The sequence below is a fragment of the Colossoma macropomum genome, unplaced genomic scaffold, assembly GCF_904425465.1.
Source record: "Colossoma macropomum unplaced genomic scaffold, Colossoma_macropomum, whole genome shotgun sequence".
Lineage (NCBI taxonomy): Eukaryota > Metazoa > Chordata > Actinopteri > Characiformes > Serrasalmidae > Colossoma > Colossoma macropomum.
Genome location: NW_023495781.1, coordinates 34,673 through 53,352, shown reverse-complemented (window position 1 = coordinate 53,352; position 18,680 = coordinate 34,673). Strand labels below are relative to the sequence as shown.

Below are 18,680 nucleotides of genomic sequence, written 5' to 3'. Positions count from 1 at the left end.
ACTGGAACTAAGGGGCTGAGCCAAAACCCTAAAAGAAAAACATCCCCAGATAATTATCCCTCCTCTACCAAACTTTACTGTTGGCACTATGTTTTGTGAGTTCCCTGCTCTGTGAGCTTGCCTGGTCTACAATTTTGTGACTAAGCTGGTGTTGATCCTAGATGCTTCCATTTCACAATAATAGCATTTGCAGTTAACCTGGGCAGATCTAGCAGGGTAGAATTTTCACATACTGACTTTGACTAATAGAAATTTCACAAACTGGCTAATTGGCGAAAGATGACATTTTATGGTATTGCCACCTTTAATGTCAATGAGCTCTTCAGTATGACCCATTCTACTGCCAATACTTGTCTATAGATGATGGCTGTGTGAATGGGTTTATACAATAGGAGTGGTGGAAACACCTGAGCTCAATATTTAGGAGTGGTGTCCATATACTTTTGGCCATACAGAGTATATGTTGATGTGACAACAGCCCCTCCTCAAGGTATCACTCTTAATAGACTTTAACAGTTTGTGTGCACTGTGATAGGGTGAACTACGAAACAGGAACAGCAAGTGTTGTGACAGACTAGACCATGATGCTGGATGTGGTTTTGTGGCTGTTGCAAAACTGCTGGTGAAAACTTTAGATGAAGATGAACTCCAGTGTCAGCTTTCATCAAATGTAAGGTCATTCTGTCTAAATATTAATTTTAAAACACTTAAGAGTCTAAATACTAAAAATTATGCAGTTACTAGTACACAAGCAAAATGCATTGGGTCCTTTTGTTCTTTTCAAAGTTTTGTGAATACAAGTCAATATATTCCTCTGGCTAAACAGAATAAACAGAAACAGAGCTCAGCTGGTTAATGATCACTCTGCCTCTGCTCATATCAAGCCTGTGTGAAGAGGATGGAGGAGTGTACAGGTGTAATGCTAAGAAGAAGGGGATACAGAGACATGTATCGTCGAAGGATATAAAAAATATCATGTAGCCCCATGTAGATTGTTGGTGATGTCACAGACTGGTTTTGTTCACAGCTATCACAATGTTTCTGTCATCAACTGCTGTAGTTGTCAGGTGATTGCCAAATTATTGTATTGGCTTTGCCCAGTGTTTGAGCAAAGACTCCGGTTGATATCTATACGTGTGACCCCCCCCCCATAAAAATAAATAAATAAAATAAATAAATAATGATAATAATAATAATTCCTATAAAATACAGCTGCCCTTTACACTGTATAAAAATCATCATTATATTTTGAACAAAATTTCTGCAGTGTTGCATTAAAAATGTACATGACAAATGATCTGTACCATATGTTTCTACAGTTTGCTCTCTGGAAAACATTCGAATACCACTAAGTATCTCAGCTAATACAGGAGGGTCAGTACTGCTGCCCTGCTACTGCACTGACCTACACACCAAACCTAAGAGATTCACCTGGAACAAACTCAAGAAAACCCAAAAACACATGGGAAGAGATATCCAGTGAGAGTGGTCAGTACAGAAACAGAGTTCAGCTGGTTAATGGTCACTCTCCAGGAAATCTCTCTCTACTTATATCAAACCTGACTGAAGAGGATGGGGGATGGTATAAGTGTGATCTTGGAGGAAGTGAACACATAGTCCTCAATCTCACTGTTACAGGTAAATCACTCTGGGCTACTATTTAAAATACAAAATAACATTAATATTGATCTGGTAAAAATTGACAAAACTGAGCTACACTTGATATTGCGGCATTTTTATGGCTCAGTCCGATTTGGTCAGACTCTGAAGATGAGACTACACGTTTGGTGAATGATATTCAGTTCATTTCTGGCTAATTCCAAGTTGTTTAGGTGTTCTTCTGAAAAGCTTCCTCAGTGGTAATGAAAGTTTTGGAAGTTAGTGTAAGGAGCTGGAGAACAAACTGCTGTCTGTGCAGCGAGTGAGCGGAGTTCGTTACTCTGACGTAGCAACAAGCTGCAGAATTGCAAACATTAAAACATTAAATGGCACGTTCACTGAAATGGAAAAGACAAAGATTCTAACAGCCATACAGGCAACATACTCTTTACTTTGTATGTCTGTTACAAGCTTCACATGTCTGTGTTACAGCTAGAAATGGCATTAAATGACACTAAGACAGGTAATACTGACATGTAATAAGTTAGGCCCAACCTGGCACACCTGTGGACTCCTCTACTTACCTTTTTTATTTACCATTCGTTGAGGTGTTTTTCCTATTTTCACCTGCGCTTCCCGGTGGCGCAGCGGTAACTCCTTGGGCCGCCAAAGAGTACATCGTGTAGGTTGTTGGTGATGTCACCGACTATTGTTTTGAGGTTTTTCTTCACAGCTATCACAATGTTTCTGTCATCAACTGCTGTTATTGTCTTTGGCCAACTTTTTAAATGTCTGGTTGTTAGTAGACCAAAGTGATTGCTTTCTTTTTATAGACATTCCAAATTATTGCATTGGCTTTGTGCAATTCTTGAGCAAAGGCTCTGATTGATACTTACTCTTTGCTTTAAAATGGTCTTCTTTTCTCCCATAGACAGTTTTTGGTCTTCAAGTTGTATCTCATAAGTCTATCCTTTTTACAAACAAAGGCAGTCTTCACAGGTGAAATCCAGGGCTCAAACAAAGAAGAGATATCCAGAGTTACCTGGGAAAAGAAATCACTTATCTGTCTTGATACACTGTTGCTGCCCCCCCCCACCCCCCCCTCAAAAAAAAAGCTACCCCTCCCCCCAAAAAGCTTCATTTTTTTCGACAAAATGCCCTTGCTTAATGCATTTACACTGTATAAAAATCATAATCATTCAGAATTATTTTGAATAAAAATTCTGTATTGCTTAAAAGAAAGTGGGCATGCCCATGCAATACTGTTTGTCATGTAAACATTGCTATAAGAGATCACACATTGATTAATTCTGCCTGTTCATGAATTGTGCTACATTAAAAACATGACAAATCTGTACCATATGTTTCTACAGTCTGCTCTCTGGAAAATAGTGGAATACCACTGAGTATCTCAGCTCATACAGGAGGGTCAGTACTACTGCCCTGCTACTGCACTGACCAACACACCAAACCTGAGAGATTCACCTGGGAAAAACTCAACATAACCAGTGCCTCCTGGGAAGAGATATCCAGTGAGAGTGGTCAGTACAGAAACAGAGTTCAGCTGGTTAATGGTCACTCTCCAGGAAATCTCTCTCTACTCATATCACACCTGACTGAAGAGGATGGGGGATGGTATAAGTGTGATCTTGGAGGAAGTGAACACATAGTCCTCAAACTCACTGTTATAGGTAAAATTCTCTTGACGTATTACTTAAAATGTATAGTGTTTCATAATTCATAATTTCATTTTTCAGTCTCTCCACAGTCCTGCCCTTCGTCCCCTTTGCCTTGGTGACTGTGATCTTCCTCCACATTATAGTAGCTGTGGTTTATCACACCAAGAGAAACAAAGGTACAAACTACACAATCAAGCTGTTGTAATCATGCTAATGTTCTTCTGTGTATTAATTAACGTCTTTCTTGAAAACATTTCTGTCAGATCCTGCCAGAGTTCTCTACAGCACTGCTGATGGAGATGGAGTGGTCAGTCTGGAGTAGTGCAGATCCTCTTAAGTGAAAATATGAAATTTCATCCAGGTGCTGTCGGTACAAAGGCAAACATATATCACAATACAATCTGTTGCTTTTTTTACTTTTTTATTTGTATTATATTTTTTCCTCATTTACATGAATTTATATATATATATATATATATATATATATATATATATATATATATATATATATATATATATATATATTCTTTACTAAATTTTGTCTAATTTTATTGACAATATAGTTATTCAGTTTTATATCACTGTTGCTGTTACTCTCCAAAATGGTAACTTTACAGGAGAAGGAAAAAACCTACTCTACTTTTAATGTAAGTCAATGGAACCAGCCATTTTTCCAAGTCATTTTTGGCCATTTCTTTTGGTCCATTCATCATGAAATTTACACTGAAATCTAGCTATTGTCTACAAGGTGGACTGACAAGGTAGAAGTGTCTAGTAGAGTGGACAGTGAGTGGACACAGTGTTTAAAAAGCAGCACTGCTGTGTCTGATCACCACCACCACATCAATGTTACTGCTGAGAATGATCTACCACCCAAATACTACCTGCTCTGTGAGGGTCCATGGGGGTCCTGACCACTGAAGAACAGGGTAAAAGGGGGCTAACAAAGTATCAGAGAAACAGATGGACTACAGTCTGTAACTGTAGAACTACAGAGTGCACCTATATAGTAAGTGGAGCTGATAAAATGGACAATGAGTGTAGAAACAAGGTGGTCATAATGTTATGCCTGATCAGTATATGAAGAAACTTAACTGCATGAATTAAGCCATTTCATATAAATGACATAAGCAGGAAACTTATGTGTGATATCTTCAGATGATGTAACGGACTAGTTGGCAGGTGTTTGTTTCAATGGACTTGAATTAAATTTATTGACCAACTTGCACACAAATCATAGCTTTGAATGTCATGAATCAAACGATGTGTAGTTGGCATGTTCTGAGCACTTGGATCTGCATTTGTTTCTACCAAGCTAAGAAGAAGAAGGGCAGATTCCTTCACACATGAAGCATTTTACTGTATGTTACTTGTATTTTATCAGCCACATCTGTTATTTTTTTTGCCATGTTGTTTATATCTCTGGAAATGATCTGTAGGTCTTTACACATGTTATTTTTGAGGGTTTGTTGTTGTTTTTTACTTGAAATTTAAACTTTGGTAAATAGTCTACATTTGCATCCAAACAGTCTGGGTCTGGTGTTGCACCTGTATGCAAGGATTTCCACACATTCTTTGGGCCTGTTGAGCTGTTCTGTAAATACATCCACATCAATACTAACAGAAACTAAATGTGAATGTAGATATAGAGCCAAAAACACAAGTTATATTAAGAAATTCCAGGTTGTGTTGGGAAAACATGACAGCTAGTTTCTGGCAACTTAAAGTAGCAAAATATTACAAGAAATCAAGCCAATAAAAATATGAAACAACAAGCTAAAGGCAGATTTGACTGAACTTTAGTTGTAGGATGAGAAGAACAGAAGGAGGGCCTTCCCAGAGGTACAGGTCATTATCCATCTTACAAATAGGATCAGTTCTCTTATTTTGGAGAGTCTGTAGGTGTCACTCAAAAGTGACATCCACACTGAGTTCTCTACATAGACAGGATTTTATGTCACAATATGCATGCTCCCGACAAGAAGGCTGTCTCAATTCTTAGATACCTCAAATATGCGGCCTACTGAGGTATCTTATTTTGGCCGAATATCGAGAGAGCGTTGGATGTTTCCTAGCAATCCCACAATGCAATACAGCACAAAATTTGTTTGGCAGACAGAAGTGGTGTGGCAAGCTGCCCAGCAAGCATGAAAGTCGTCTTCAAATGTTAGTTATTCTGATTTTCTGTGGCAATGTATTTGTTTTCTTGTCACAAAGGTGCACAAATAGCCTATAGTTTACAATTTAGGTCTGTTAGTGACCATTTTACAGTTTTCTGGACACTAATTGTCCAGAAACTAACTAAAGCATATCATTTATTTGATGATGTTGGAATGCTACCTACTTAGACAGCTGCCAGTGTAGACTGTGGCTACTAAAGGGAGTTCTGTAGGTATTGGAACACACCCTGTGTCCATGTGGGACGAGGGCAGAGTATTCAGAGTTCACTCAACTGGAAAAAGAACATGAACAGGACCTGAAGCCATTCACCATCACAGTTGCACTGTGGTCCCTAAATCTGCTCAAATATCTCTTTTGATCCTCTGACAAATTGTCATGTATGAAGGGGACAGAGCTGTTCCTCCTGTATCTGCACTGTTGAACCAGCCTAGGATAAACGAGGCACTATCCGTGGTGCTGAAGACTTCACCTCTGCCAGGTCAGCACCTTTTGTTGTGGAGAGCTCAAATTGCATAACAGACTGCTAAGCAGTGTTCACAACTGCCATTCACCAGTTTAACATCAGCTGCACTCTCTCACCAAATGCTGAGTGCCACTCCATTGCCAAATATACCCCTTACGTTCTCCACCATCTTAAATCTTTTAACAGATCAGACATGGCAAAAGAGGTTTTAGCTGTAGTTGACTATGAGCCAAAGTTGGCACATACCTTGACCATGCAATCACTGCAGATAACAGAATGTGATGCTCTATCCTCATATAATAAACTACTGCAGCAAAAACAACTTGGAGGCATATAAGTCGCAGAAGCTTCTCTACCATAAGACGACATCTCATTACCATAAAAGGGCCAGAGAGAAGAACCAGTTAAACCACAGAATAGAGGGACGGCAGTACTTAAAAAAGAAAAAGAGAAGTGCATGTGGTCAGAATTGCTTGATTCAGTTTCAGTTCTCACACTTTAAACCATCTTTTGAGATTTTTATCTCACTGCACAAACTACATTATGGGGCCTCAGGCAATATGGAGGACAGCTAGAGATCAAAATAGCTACCAGTGGAAGATACGTGGAATATCTGCAGGACTGGACACTATAAAGGAAACATTAGTGACAACTGACTGCTAAATCGGCCTAAAATATAAGGAACAAAGCGAATGTGATAAAGAGATAAAATGAAAGGCTCTAGACAGTTGTGACGATTCTCGGTTCTAGAATGGGAAGAAAGAAGTACAGATGAGATACAGGTGTGAATATGTATCTTTGCCCTTTGTAACTTTAACAAAAATATACCTGTACAGCAACTTTTTTTTACTGACAATGTATTTTAGCCGACTGTATCTGTGACTGTTTCTCATGCCCGCTCTCTCCACGGACAACCCCCTCCCATGAACCTCACCCCACAACCACTGCAGATGCAGTAACTTGGACAGTGTGGGTGTGTGTACTATGAAATGATGGACCACAAAAGAGGAAACAATCAGCTTTCTCACGACTCAGAGACCAGCATGTCTTTGTGTGTGGTTTTGAGAGTGTCATAAAGCTGATGATGAAAACTTTAAAAGACAGACGAGCTCCACTCAAACAGACAGTCTGAGCTACACAAACTTTAGAGTGGGTTAGACTCCAGTGAAGAGCTGCTGAGAGAGCTGTGTACTCAGTGTGGTATACAGGGCTAGTGTAGTGCTGGGTGTGGAGCTGTCAGTGTGCTGTGAACTCAGTGTTGTTTTACTAGTGAGGATGTTGCTGACTTTTATCTTCTCTTCATTGGGCTTCACGTCTCTGAAGGTGAGTGTCACATTCATGTGATCTTGTAACTCAATAGATGGAAAATGTATGTGATAGTCAGACTTTGCTATTAGAGTGAATTTCCTCTTTATCATCTACATTTCATATTTACCAAATCAACATAATTCTGGATATTTCTACTGATTTGGTTCAAAGTCAGAGTTGAAAAGAAATTTCAGACTTTCATTTTTTGAATAAGTGTCCTTATTTAAAAAATTAAACTCACAATAAATCTAAATTAGTTAACATCACTTCAAAAGATTTATTTTGTATTTGAGAGGCAAAGATAAGTCATATCTTATCTTGCTGCATCTTATCTCAAGTTAGGAAATCTCAACATACTCAATCGAAATCGACAATCAACCATGTCGGTTACCTAGCAACTGACTAAATGTAAACGTAATCAAAATAATCAAGATTATTAGCCAGACAGCTAACATTAGCTACTGTTACTGATGTAAAATGGTCAAACAAAACTAAAGTGTAATAAATTTGAAGTTAAGAATATTGTGTCAGCGCTTCATGCTGTTTATCAAGGCTTCACTGCTCCACAGTTTCAGTTTCCCAAACGCTTTACCTGAGCGTGCCAACACTATTCCTCCTATTAAATAGGCACATGTTCAGCTTTGTCACCTCATTATTCACCACCATCACTGTAATATTTGTCTGAGAAGTTTTCTTCAACATGAACACATGCAGCAACAACAACAGTAACAAACAAACAGTTAGAACAAAAGTTAACCTATCATCAGGAGATCGCGAGTTCGATCCCTGGTGGTGCTACAGCCGTCCTTAGCCGGGAGTCCATGAGAGCACAATTGGCCTCGCTCTCTCTGGGTGGGTAAGATGGCCCCCCTTCTCCCCCCATCACTCAGCGCGATGCTAGTCAGCGCAGGCGTCTGTTAGCTGACGTAACAGATCTGGTGGTTGGCGCTTTCCTCCGAGCGCGTTCAGCTGTCCAATGACATTGCATTAGCAGCAGTTCAAAAAGATGCGGTGGTGCTTCACGGGTCTTGGAGGAAGCCTGTGTTAGCCTTCACCCTCCTAGCATTGACGGTATCGTGTGATTGGGGGAGTCCTAACCAGTGGGTGGAATTGGAGACGACTAAATTGGGTAAAAATTGGGTAAAAATCCCAACAAAAAAAACACCAACAAAAAAAAGGGGTAACAACTCGTGGGGTAAAATTATAGTGGTATTTAGGAAATTTAGACTAGTTAGGATGCTTTTGTACTGTTTTCTTGTCTGAAGTTAGAATAAGATTATTCACTTAAGAGCTGTTGTTCTGTAATAGCTTCTGTCCTAAATTCCTAATGGAAGTTGACATGGTTACTAAAGAGCTAAGATAAGACTTCCAAGTTAAGAAGTTTCTGTACTACGGCCCAAGTGTAGATTTAGTTAAACAGTAATGAAATTGAAACAAAGACAGTACCTGAAATATCATTTGCATCAGCTTCACTTATGAAGAAACATAAAGTAGTCTGTGGGCATCTCAGGGACTGCCAGTTCAAATTGAACTATAGTGTGAAATGAAGTGTGTAATAAAACTTTGGGCCTGCCGATGGGCCCTTGTCATGTAAGGGGTTAACTTTGCTGAGCTGTTATATACTTGGAATCTGAATTCACAAACTGTAGACAAACAAATTACCTAATTTGAAATGATATATTTATATGAATTATATGATATAAATATAAATATATGCTAAAAATGAGATTTATTCTGGTTGCATTTTTATTTTCATGAACATTATTTGACACACATACTTGCTCCTCAAAGAAATTACTTTGGTCAGTGCAAGTCTTATTATTTTGCCTGTTTCTGCAGGCTGCATTCTGGAAAACAGAGGAACAGCATTGAGTATCACAGCACATACAGGAGGGTCAGTACTGCTGCCCTGCTACTGCACTGACCTACACACAACACCTAAGAGATTCAGCTGGAAGAAAGACAACTCAACCAGAAACACATGGGAAGTGATATCCAGTGAGAGTGGTCAGTACAGAAACAGAGTTCAGCTGGTTAATGGTCACTCTCCAGGAAATCTCTCTCTACTCATATCAGACCTGACTGAAGAGGATGGAGGAGTGTACAGGTGTGAGCTTACAGGAAGTGAATACACAGACATCAGACTCACTGTTGACGGTAAAATTTGCATCAACAAAATTGAACCTGAACTAACTGTAACTAGTTCTGTTATACATGTCTGCTAATCCTAACCCTAACCTGAACTTCAACACTAAACCCACACCTACTCCTAAACCTAACCCTAACCTGAACTTCAACACTAAACCCACACCTACTCCTAAACCTAACCCTAACCTGAACTTCAACACTAAACCCACACCTACTCCTAAACCTAACCCTAACCTGAACTTCAACACTAAACCTACACCTTCTCTAAAACCCAAGACAGTTTTAAACAGTTTAATGCAGAAAGAACAAAACAGTTAAAAAGGACCCATACAAATATAATGTGTGTCCTTGTTGTTATGTCAAATGCTGGTCACATTATATATTTCTTCCTTAAACTTGTACATGTATTTGTACAAATATTCATAAATCATTAGTTTTGAATACTGAGAAATCCCACCAATATTCTCACTTTATATACCAACTGTGCCATTAGTGTCTAACTTTAATGCGCAAATTTAGAAATACTCAGAAATGTTTGCCAGATAAGGAAGGAGATCTTTGAAAAACATTGCTACTGAGAGCTGAGAATGTATGATGGAAAACTGTCACTCTGTTGTATCTGATGATAGAGGTAACATTGGACAAACTGACAATCTGAGCTATGTTCTGAAATCATGAACTGCGCTTTCATCAACATGTATGTTATAAAATGTAAATGCATAAATAATATTTTGAAGTCCAGACACAATATTGTAAATATGATCCAATTCTTGTTACAGTTCCTCCACACTCTCTGCCCTTCGTCCCCTTTGCCTTGGTGACTGTGATCTTTCTTCACATTATAGTAGCTGTGGTTTATAACACTACTAGAACCGAAGGTACAAACTACACAATCAAGCTGCTGTAATCATACTTCTATTCCAATGATTAATATAACATCTTTTTTGCCAACATCATTTTTAGATCCTTCTAGAGTTCGCTACGTCGCTGATGGAGATGGAGTGGTCATTCTGGAACACAGCAGTTCTGCATGAATTCACCGTACAGCAGCCCAAACATCTCAACATCAACGTTTCTTACATTTTTGCTATTAGCTAGTTACAGTAAATGTTTTGAAATAAATTGCAACCAGATTTTATTCATATAGAGGCCATTAATACACCACCATAACTATCTACACAATTTTATTTATTTATCTTTTGTTCTATGGATTATACGGATTAAATTATTTCTTGATTTTGCATTGTAAATTATATAGTAACTACTGAGCTACAGGCATGACTATATTACAGCAATATATTACTCTGTCAGACTTATATTTTATACCTTATGCACAGAGTTTAAACTTAGTACATGGTGTTTACTGTCATTCCTATTGTTACTACTTGTTGTACTGTGAAAAGTCCAGTTGCCAAATAAACAAATTATGTCACTTCTATGTTTGCTATTACTTTAATTTCATTTCATGTTCACTTCATGATCTGTTTTATTCCAAAACAATCCCACAGCAGGCTAGAGTACAAGAGTGTATTATGGGACACTGTACTGTAATAAGCCTGGGATTTTAATGGGTTAAATAGTTTGACAGACTGTAACAGAGAATAAATGCTTGCAGTGCTAGATGCTGATTGGCTAATTCAGAAGGATGAAACCAGAAGTGCTGAATATACTAGCAAGATTGAAGGATTTGATCTTAGTTTACTTGCTACAGTGTTTCACTGATGATTAGATACAATCTGAAATGCAATAGTATTCCAAAGCATAAAGCAGTAACTGTCCAGTGTATGTGTAAATGGACATCGTGTTTTAAAGTGTTTTGAGGTAAAAATAAAACAATTAAAAAAGCCTATGGCTAACATTGTAAACACAGTTTAAAATTTGATTTTCACTGAAAATCAAATCATCACTGATATTTTTGTTTCGTTTAACAGCTAAAAATAATTTTAAAATAATAATATGAACACATTACAGACCAATGTGTGCTGGTTTCAGGGTGAAGTTTCCTTTTTTAATTGAGGTGCTATTTATATGTTTTTAGAATTTGTTAGTTAATGCTTGATATTTATTACGGTGAGCCAAGTCACTTCTCTCACCAAATGCTTTGAGGACATGTAAAAGTGTATGAATACAAAAGTACACTAGGCCCATTTTTCGTGTTTCATATATATAAAATATATTTTACATTTTTTTTTTTAATTATTATAATAATTTTATCCAGCGTGTGTTTGAGATAATGGATTTCAGCATGTAGCTTGACTACGGGTGTGACACTGGAACCTAATTTTGGCCTACAATTGTATGGAGCTAGCTTTTACACTTGACTATAGAACTACAAAGCAAGGTTCACCACGTGGTGTTTCCACCAATAGATAGGCAAAATATACATCTTCTTCTTCTTCATCTTGTTATGCCCTCCCAATGATACTGTAGCCTGCGTCTGGGCCCCGATGAAAGCTGCGAGAGTCAGCGGGAAGGGAAGCTGCACCCACCAAGGGCCGCAAGTGACAGGGAGAGGAAGACGATAGCCACGAGAGACAAGAAGGTGGGACACGAATCCCAAATTCCACTTGACTACACTTCACTCTCAATCAAGGCGGCCAACCTGGGGAGCATGTTGGTGACGGAGAGGCAGAGCAACAGGTTTTGTGCCTTGTCTCTCTCTCTGTTCCCTCTCTGCTCTTTTAAAGGCGCCCATGCTGCTGACACCATATCACCATCAGCTGGCTCTCATTAAGGCAGCGTGAGCTCCTGAGCCACTTCTTGTTCCACTGCCCCTCCATTGCCCCCGCCCCGCAGCTCAGCCACCTTGATCAAATGTGAGGGGACAGGTGCAGAGCAAGCATGCTGCCACTAGATTCTGGAGCAGTGAAAATGTACTCTGTGGAGTGATGAATCACGCTTCTCTATCTGTCTGATGGACGAGTCTGGGTTTGGCGAATGCCATGAGAACATTACCTGCCTACATTGTGCCAAGTGTAAGGTTTGGTGGAGGAGTGCCTCAGGGCACAAAGCAAGGTCCATAAAGGCATGGTTGGGTGAGTTTGGTGTGAAAGAGCCCTCACAGAGCCCTGACCTCAACCTCATCAAACACCTTTGGGAGGAACTAGAACAGAGATGGGGAGCCAGGCACTTTTGTCCAACATAATTGTCTGACCTCACAAATGATGTTCTGGATAAATGGGCAAAAATTCCCACAGACACTCTCCAAAATCTTGAAAGCTTTTTTTGTTCCATAAAGTCTCGTAGACAAAAGATAAATTAATTTGATAGAGCCTCACTGCCCTCTACACATATATTAGCAACTACAAACCAGAGGTCATGTGAGCACAACTAGTGAGACAAAAGAAAGCAGGGCTAATATTAAAGAAAACAAGAAACATGTGGTCAGAGCTGCCCAAGGCAGTGTTAGTTCTCATGCTTTAAACTACTTGAGTGTAAGATCTGCTTGACCACAATTTTGAGAAACAAGATGCTGGACTAAATGCTAGTCATTTCTGGACTGTGCTGTGACACATCAGCACAGCACAGTCCAGAAATGACTACATATGGATTTACAGCAGAATATACCTGGACTAGCTCTCCTGAACACTCCAAAGGCCGCAAGTGTGTATGAGTTCTCTTTAGGCCATTGATTCTTTTGTTTCTCATGTCCACTCTATTTTTAAATGCCACACTAGACTGCTTCCCCTAAACCCCACCCCATGCTAACTGCAGCAACTTGGTCATTATGTGTGTGTGCACTGTGAAATGATGCACCACAAAACAGGAAACACTAAGTGTTCTCATGACTGTGGCTTTGAGAGTGTCAAAAAACTGCTGATAAAGTCTCTAAAAGACAGAAGAGTTCTGGTCTAGCTGATTTAAACACAGCTCCTGTGAGCTGCACGGACATTAGAGTGGGTTAGACTCCAGTGAAGAGCTGCTGAGAGAGCTGTGTACTCAGTGTGGTATACAGGGCTAGTGTAGCGCTGGGTGTGGAGCTGTCAGTGTGCTGTGAACTCAGTGTTGTTTTACTAGTGAGAAAGTTGCTGACTTTCTATCTTCTCTTCATTGGGCTTCATGTCTCTGAAGGTAAGTGTGACATTTCCTTTGGTTACTCTTGACAAAGTGTAAATTTGTTGGTCAGATTTGAGGTATGTAGTCCTTTGTGCTTCTACATTTGTGCTACATTTTTTTAGCCACTTAGCACAAAAATCACCTCCTAAGTGAAGGATACAGAAAATACCTAAAATTCCTTAAATGTTCATATTTACAATATTGCCAGGCAAGTCTGAGAAAAGTCAACTAGCTAGCAGTCTCTTCTCAATCAAACACAATTCCATGCAAAACTCATAAGTAGTAATTTTACTAACTGTTATGGCCGGCTCATTAAAGACCGCAACACAATAGTGAGGCAGAATACAAAGGTAGTGTAGCATTGGCACAAGAAGAAACACAGGGGAGTCTATAATTCTGCTGTAAGAAATGATCTTTTGTGCACACCTGCGGATGCTACATAACCCTCCCTTCAAAGGTCAGCCGGTCCCTGGTTACCTACCGACTTGAGCCAAGTCCCTGGGCATGCCCCCAGTTCAGGGCCAGCTAAGACCATGGGGCACTCACTCCTCAGTGGCAAGCATCCCCTCCCAAAACTACATGCCACTCCACCCAGCTGCTGTCCTCTTCCTCTGCTGTCCACTACACCATCAATGCTGGTATGAAATGCTGCTCGTGTGTGTTGGGGCTCTGCTGCTGGTGACTGGCCTGACCTGGACGATGGTCACCCTCCAGCTATGTGTCTCTTCTGATGCACATGAGCACAGCTGGTCACAGTAGGGATACTGATGAGCTAGCGGTGGTGAGCCATCTGTCATCTACGCAGAACTTGACCCACAGCCTGCAGCCACCGCTGAACGCCTACCCAGGTTTATATTCACTTTGTGGCACTATCCTACTTCTGACACTAGTGTGGTGTCAGCAGAAGAAGTGGAGGCAGTGATTCTGCTGCAAGAAGTGCTCTTTTTTAAGAGCACCAGCAGAAAGGCTCATTCAGAGCCCTGAAACTGTGGGGTGGTTAGTCGGGTGGGTGAGGCTACAAGTCACAGGTGCAGATCATTTACCAGGCACCATCCACTGGCTTGCAACACCACTACAAGCCAGATTGGGTCACTGAGGGTCGTAACACTAACAAACAAAGGTGGGTAGTTTGGGCCCAGAAAGTAAAAATCCCCCCAGGATTTTGTTCCAACTGTTACTTAATGCCAACGTTTAGTTACTCACCAGAAAGTTGCCATAATTAACTGAGTAAACTTAGTAAACTTCACCAAAATCATTTAAGTTCACTGTGTTTTTTATTAGTTAGGCGATTCATTCATTTAAACAGTGAAATAAAACAAAGACAGTGTGTGATTAGCCTTACCTTATTGATATGTGTTTCTGCAGGTTGCACTGTGGTAAAAAAATGAAAAAGCACTGTATATCAAAGCACATATAGGAGGGTGAGCACTGCTACCCTGCACCTGCACTAAGTTACACACCAAACCTGAGACATTCACCTGGATGAAACTTAACAAAACCAGTAACACATGGAGAGTGATTTCCAATATGATTCAGTACAGAAACAGAGTTCAGCTGGTTAATGGGCACTCTCCAGGAAATCTCTCTCCACTCATACCCCCCCTCACTGAAGAGGATGGAGGAGTGTACAAATGCAATGTTAAAGGAAGTGAATACACAGAAATGATACTCACTGTTGAAGGTAAAACATTGCTTTGGTCTGTATTTGTATCATATCAAAACTAAATATGATCTGAACTCACTGGTTGTGTTAGATATCATACAAATCTTCACTCTTTAACTTTGAACACTTGTCATGAGACTCTGTATCTGTATTTTACTGATGTGATTTTTTGGATAAATTGTTTATTGCTGTCTTGTTCCTGTACTGACATTAAAACCCTTCTGTCTGTACAGCGGTCAACACCCCAACCAGTTTGACCACCTCAATCACAGTACATTCTCAAACTTCTAATGGTAAGCACACAGTCTCTAGTTGCAAGAAACGATATCACTAATTTAATGTGTTTTAGTAGTGTCATGGTTTCTCCAAGCTAGACTCAGCCTTGTCCAGTCTCCACTCTGACCCTCCACTCGACTTTCTCTCCACCCTAGTCACATTTTATGCATCACTATAATCATTGTTCCCAGGAGTTCCTAGTTATGTGTCTGTGTAAGTTCAGTCCTTTGTTACCACTTGTTCCTCACTTTACATTCAATTAAAGTTAATTATTTTGTTTGCTGGATGTGTCTGTTAGTTTTATATTGGCTCATCAGGGCTAAGGACACTGTCTGTTTTGTGATCAAACTTGCCTCAGCAGACTTGGCTGGCTATTGTATTTTTTTCACCATTTCTCTTTGAAGCAAAACACTGCAGTCAGAGAGGTTGGAGGAGATTGTTTGAGCATCACTTTTATGCCTGCAGCTCTGCCAGTGTTAAAAGTGAAGTTAAAAGATTTTAATTCATCATTGGTTTAATTTTAAAATTAAAATACTTTATCCAGAAAGTCTCCTCTCTTTTAGGTAAACTGCAAGGTCATAAATATATGAATCAAATATTTTTATTGCAAATACACAGATTAAATATCAGAGATCAGTTCATTCTCAGTTGGTGCAATCAGAAAGGGTGTAATTTTGCTCTGTAGGCATGTTAAATGAGCTAGGTGACAGAATGTCATGGTCATAAATTCAGTACTAATTTTAATTGAAAACTTAAATAACTCTCTTTTGCTTTCTTCTTTGTAACTAACTTCCATCACATCTGCTCTTTCAGCCCTGCCAGTCTCTTTCAGCTTCTTTCTCTCCCTCTATTCCTGTGTATAATAATACAACATTTTCGTTAAACTCGGATTTACAAGAACCTAAAGAAATAATAATCAATCCTTTCAAATTTGTACTGGCCTTTGATGGAGCTGCCACCTCTTCATTTTCATCTACATGTTTAGAAATTGAGAAATATAAAATTTGCATTATGATCATTACTATGTGACTGGCATCATCTTACTGTAAACAACAATACTTCGCAAGTACTGGTATCAGAACTTTGGTGTTTCCAAATATTTTAAGAGGAATAGACATTATTTCGGTCCCTGTCACTCGTTCACACTCTCTCACTTTCACTATGAAGTTTTTTTCAAATTTTAAAACTTCTTAGCTAGAAAGCCAGTGTTAGTGTAAGCCCAGCCTGTTCTCTTGCCGCACATAAACCCAAAGTTAGCTAAAATTATCTAACAAGCAGCCTAAAAAACCCGACAGCTACATTTACTGATCATAATTTGCCACAAATCCATAGTGTAGGTGGGTGTCTTTACTTTGTAACTACTTACTGTTTCACTCTGAATATTCTAGACTTTGAATAATGTTTATTTTAGTGAGCTTTTAGCAAAAATCTTGTCTTTAGCTTCAGCAGTTGCTGACCGGCATAAATTGCAGAGCAAGTAAGACCCTCCCCCAGGTCTGATATGATTGTTTTTTTTCAGTTGCTGCAACTAATTCTGACGTGGAGGCGCATTAAACAATAGAAACTTAGTTGAACTAGCACAGGCAGAAGAATTAAAGTCTGAGATGTAGAGGAGACTAATCGGTGTGGTTTACTCTTTCCCTGTTCTATATGATGTCAAATTGCCAGAATGCATAGATTCCCTGCGTTGTGCGTCAGGCTGGCAGAGTGTGTCTTTGTGTACTGCTTAGTCAGTTTCTGCCAAATGTTTCTGGTCCAAATGTTTTGTTTTCTGCTGGATTTCTAACAGTAGAAACTCCACTCTTGTAGTGTGTGGGCACTCTTATGTGCTTTAGCACTTGGTGACTCTGCTCCATTTAATCACACTTAAAGTTTACCAGAGCGTATCTAGCAGAGAATAAATCTCACTAACTTACTAGTGTGGCAAAGGTGGCATCTTATGACAGTGCCATGTTTAAAGTAACTGAGCTCTTTAGTATGACCCTGTGTGTTTGATTTTATACACCTGTTAACAATGCATGTGGCTGAAACACATGAACTCGACAGTTAGGAGGGGTGCTAGCCATATTGTTCATTTAATAATAATAAGTTGTGATATCTTCGTGTTTAAATATAACTCATACTTTAATTTACACCTCAAAGTGTTTCACTAACATGTACAACATACAAATCAATAAAACAGTGAATAGGAAATAGTGGTCAACTGCCTAAACAGTCTCATATCAACCATATCAACCACAGCAGCTTCTCAAGAGATTAATGTTAAACACAGCTAAGATTATGCAGTAAAACTGTCACTAATACACTGTAGATGCTATACATAGCATATGTAAACATTCACAAAGACTTAGTGCTGTGTGATAAAATGAATAATATGATCCACTTCTTGTTGCAGAATGTCCGAAGTCTCTGCCCTTCATCCCCTTTGCTGTGATGACTGTGATTGTTCTCCACATTATAGTAGCTGTGGTCTATCTCATTAAGACCAAAGGTACAAACTACACAATCAAGCTGTTATAATCATACTAATTTCCTGGTGTGTGTTAATTTATCAAGAATATTGTGTCTCTCTATCAGATCCTGTGAGAGTTCACTACGGCACTGCTGATGGAGATGGAGTGGTCAGTCTGGAGTAGTGCAGTCATGAAAAACACTGGCATGAGGTCCCCGTTTGGCAGCTAAAACGTCTTAAAATTACAAGTGGAAATGTTTAAGAATTGTTCCACAAATGCTGTTCATAAAGGAGTAAAATATACCTCAATATAAATATATATCTCAGTAACCATCTGTTGCTCTTTTACTGCTTTTCTGCTTTTGTAACTGTTATGTAAAACCACAAAAAGCTCAATAACCAATAATCTTTTTTATTATTAAATAAATTGAATAAAGGGCAGCATTTGTGAGTCTTGTGGTTTGTCCCTTACTTTTGTGCTTCACTCTTGACTAATGCCACCATCATACATTGGTCAGAACTGTTCAATAGGGAATAGAATAGAATAAAAAACTTTACATCAAAGGCTACACCAGAACTTAGTGAGGCAATCTGTTACAAAAGCTGAAAACACATTCCTGGACACCTCTAACAGGAACAGTTCAGACAAGTCAGAACCTAAAACTGACCTACAGGAAGTTAGAGGCAGGAATGCTGACCAGTGTGTTGAAAACCTGCCCTACACTCTTGCCATCCTACATGCATGAACAGAGTTGATGTAACATAGGTTAATCGCGTTAAACTGATGAACACATTTGAAACAAGTAAAGTCAGCATTTTTTTTTTTTTCAGTTTACTTTGTGCAACGTCTGTTTG

General features: G+C 39.2%; 1 protein-coding gene across 1 annotated transcript in view; it reads left to right on the top strand.

Annotated features, from left to right (window-relative positions):
- LOC118803017 (junctional adhesion molecule-like) overlaps positions 1-12,122 on the top strand; it is a 30,018-nt gene extending 17,896 nt beyond the window's left edge. Inside the window, exons 5-9 of the mRNA XM_036563514.1 lie at positions 2,973-3,320; positions 3,368-3,454; positions 3,542-3,596; positions 11,809-11,920; positions 12,066-12,122. Of these exons, the coding sequence (XP_036419407.1) occupies positions 2,973-3,320; positions 3,368-3,454; positions 3,542-3,596; positions 11,809-11,920; positions 12,066-12,122 (659 nt within the window). The remainder of the gene's footprint in view (positions 1-2,972; positions 3,321-3,367; positions 3,455-3,541; positions 3,597-11,808; positions 11,921-12,065) is intronic.
- Positions 12,123-18,680: the final 6,558 nt, after the last annotated feature.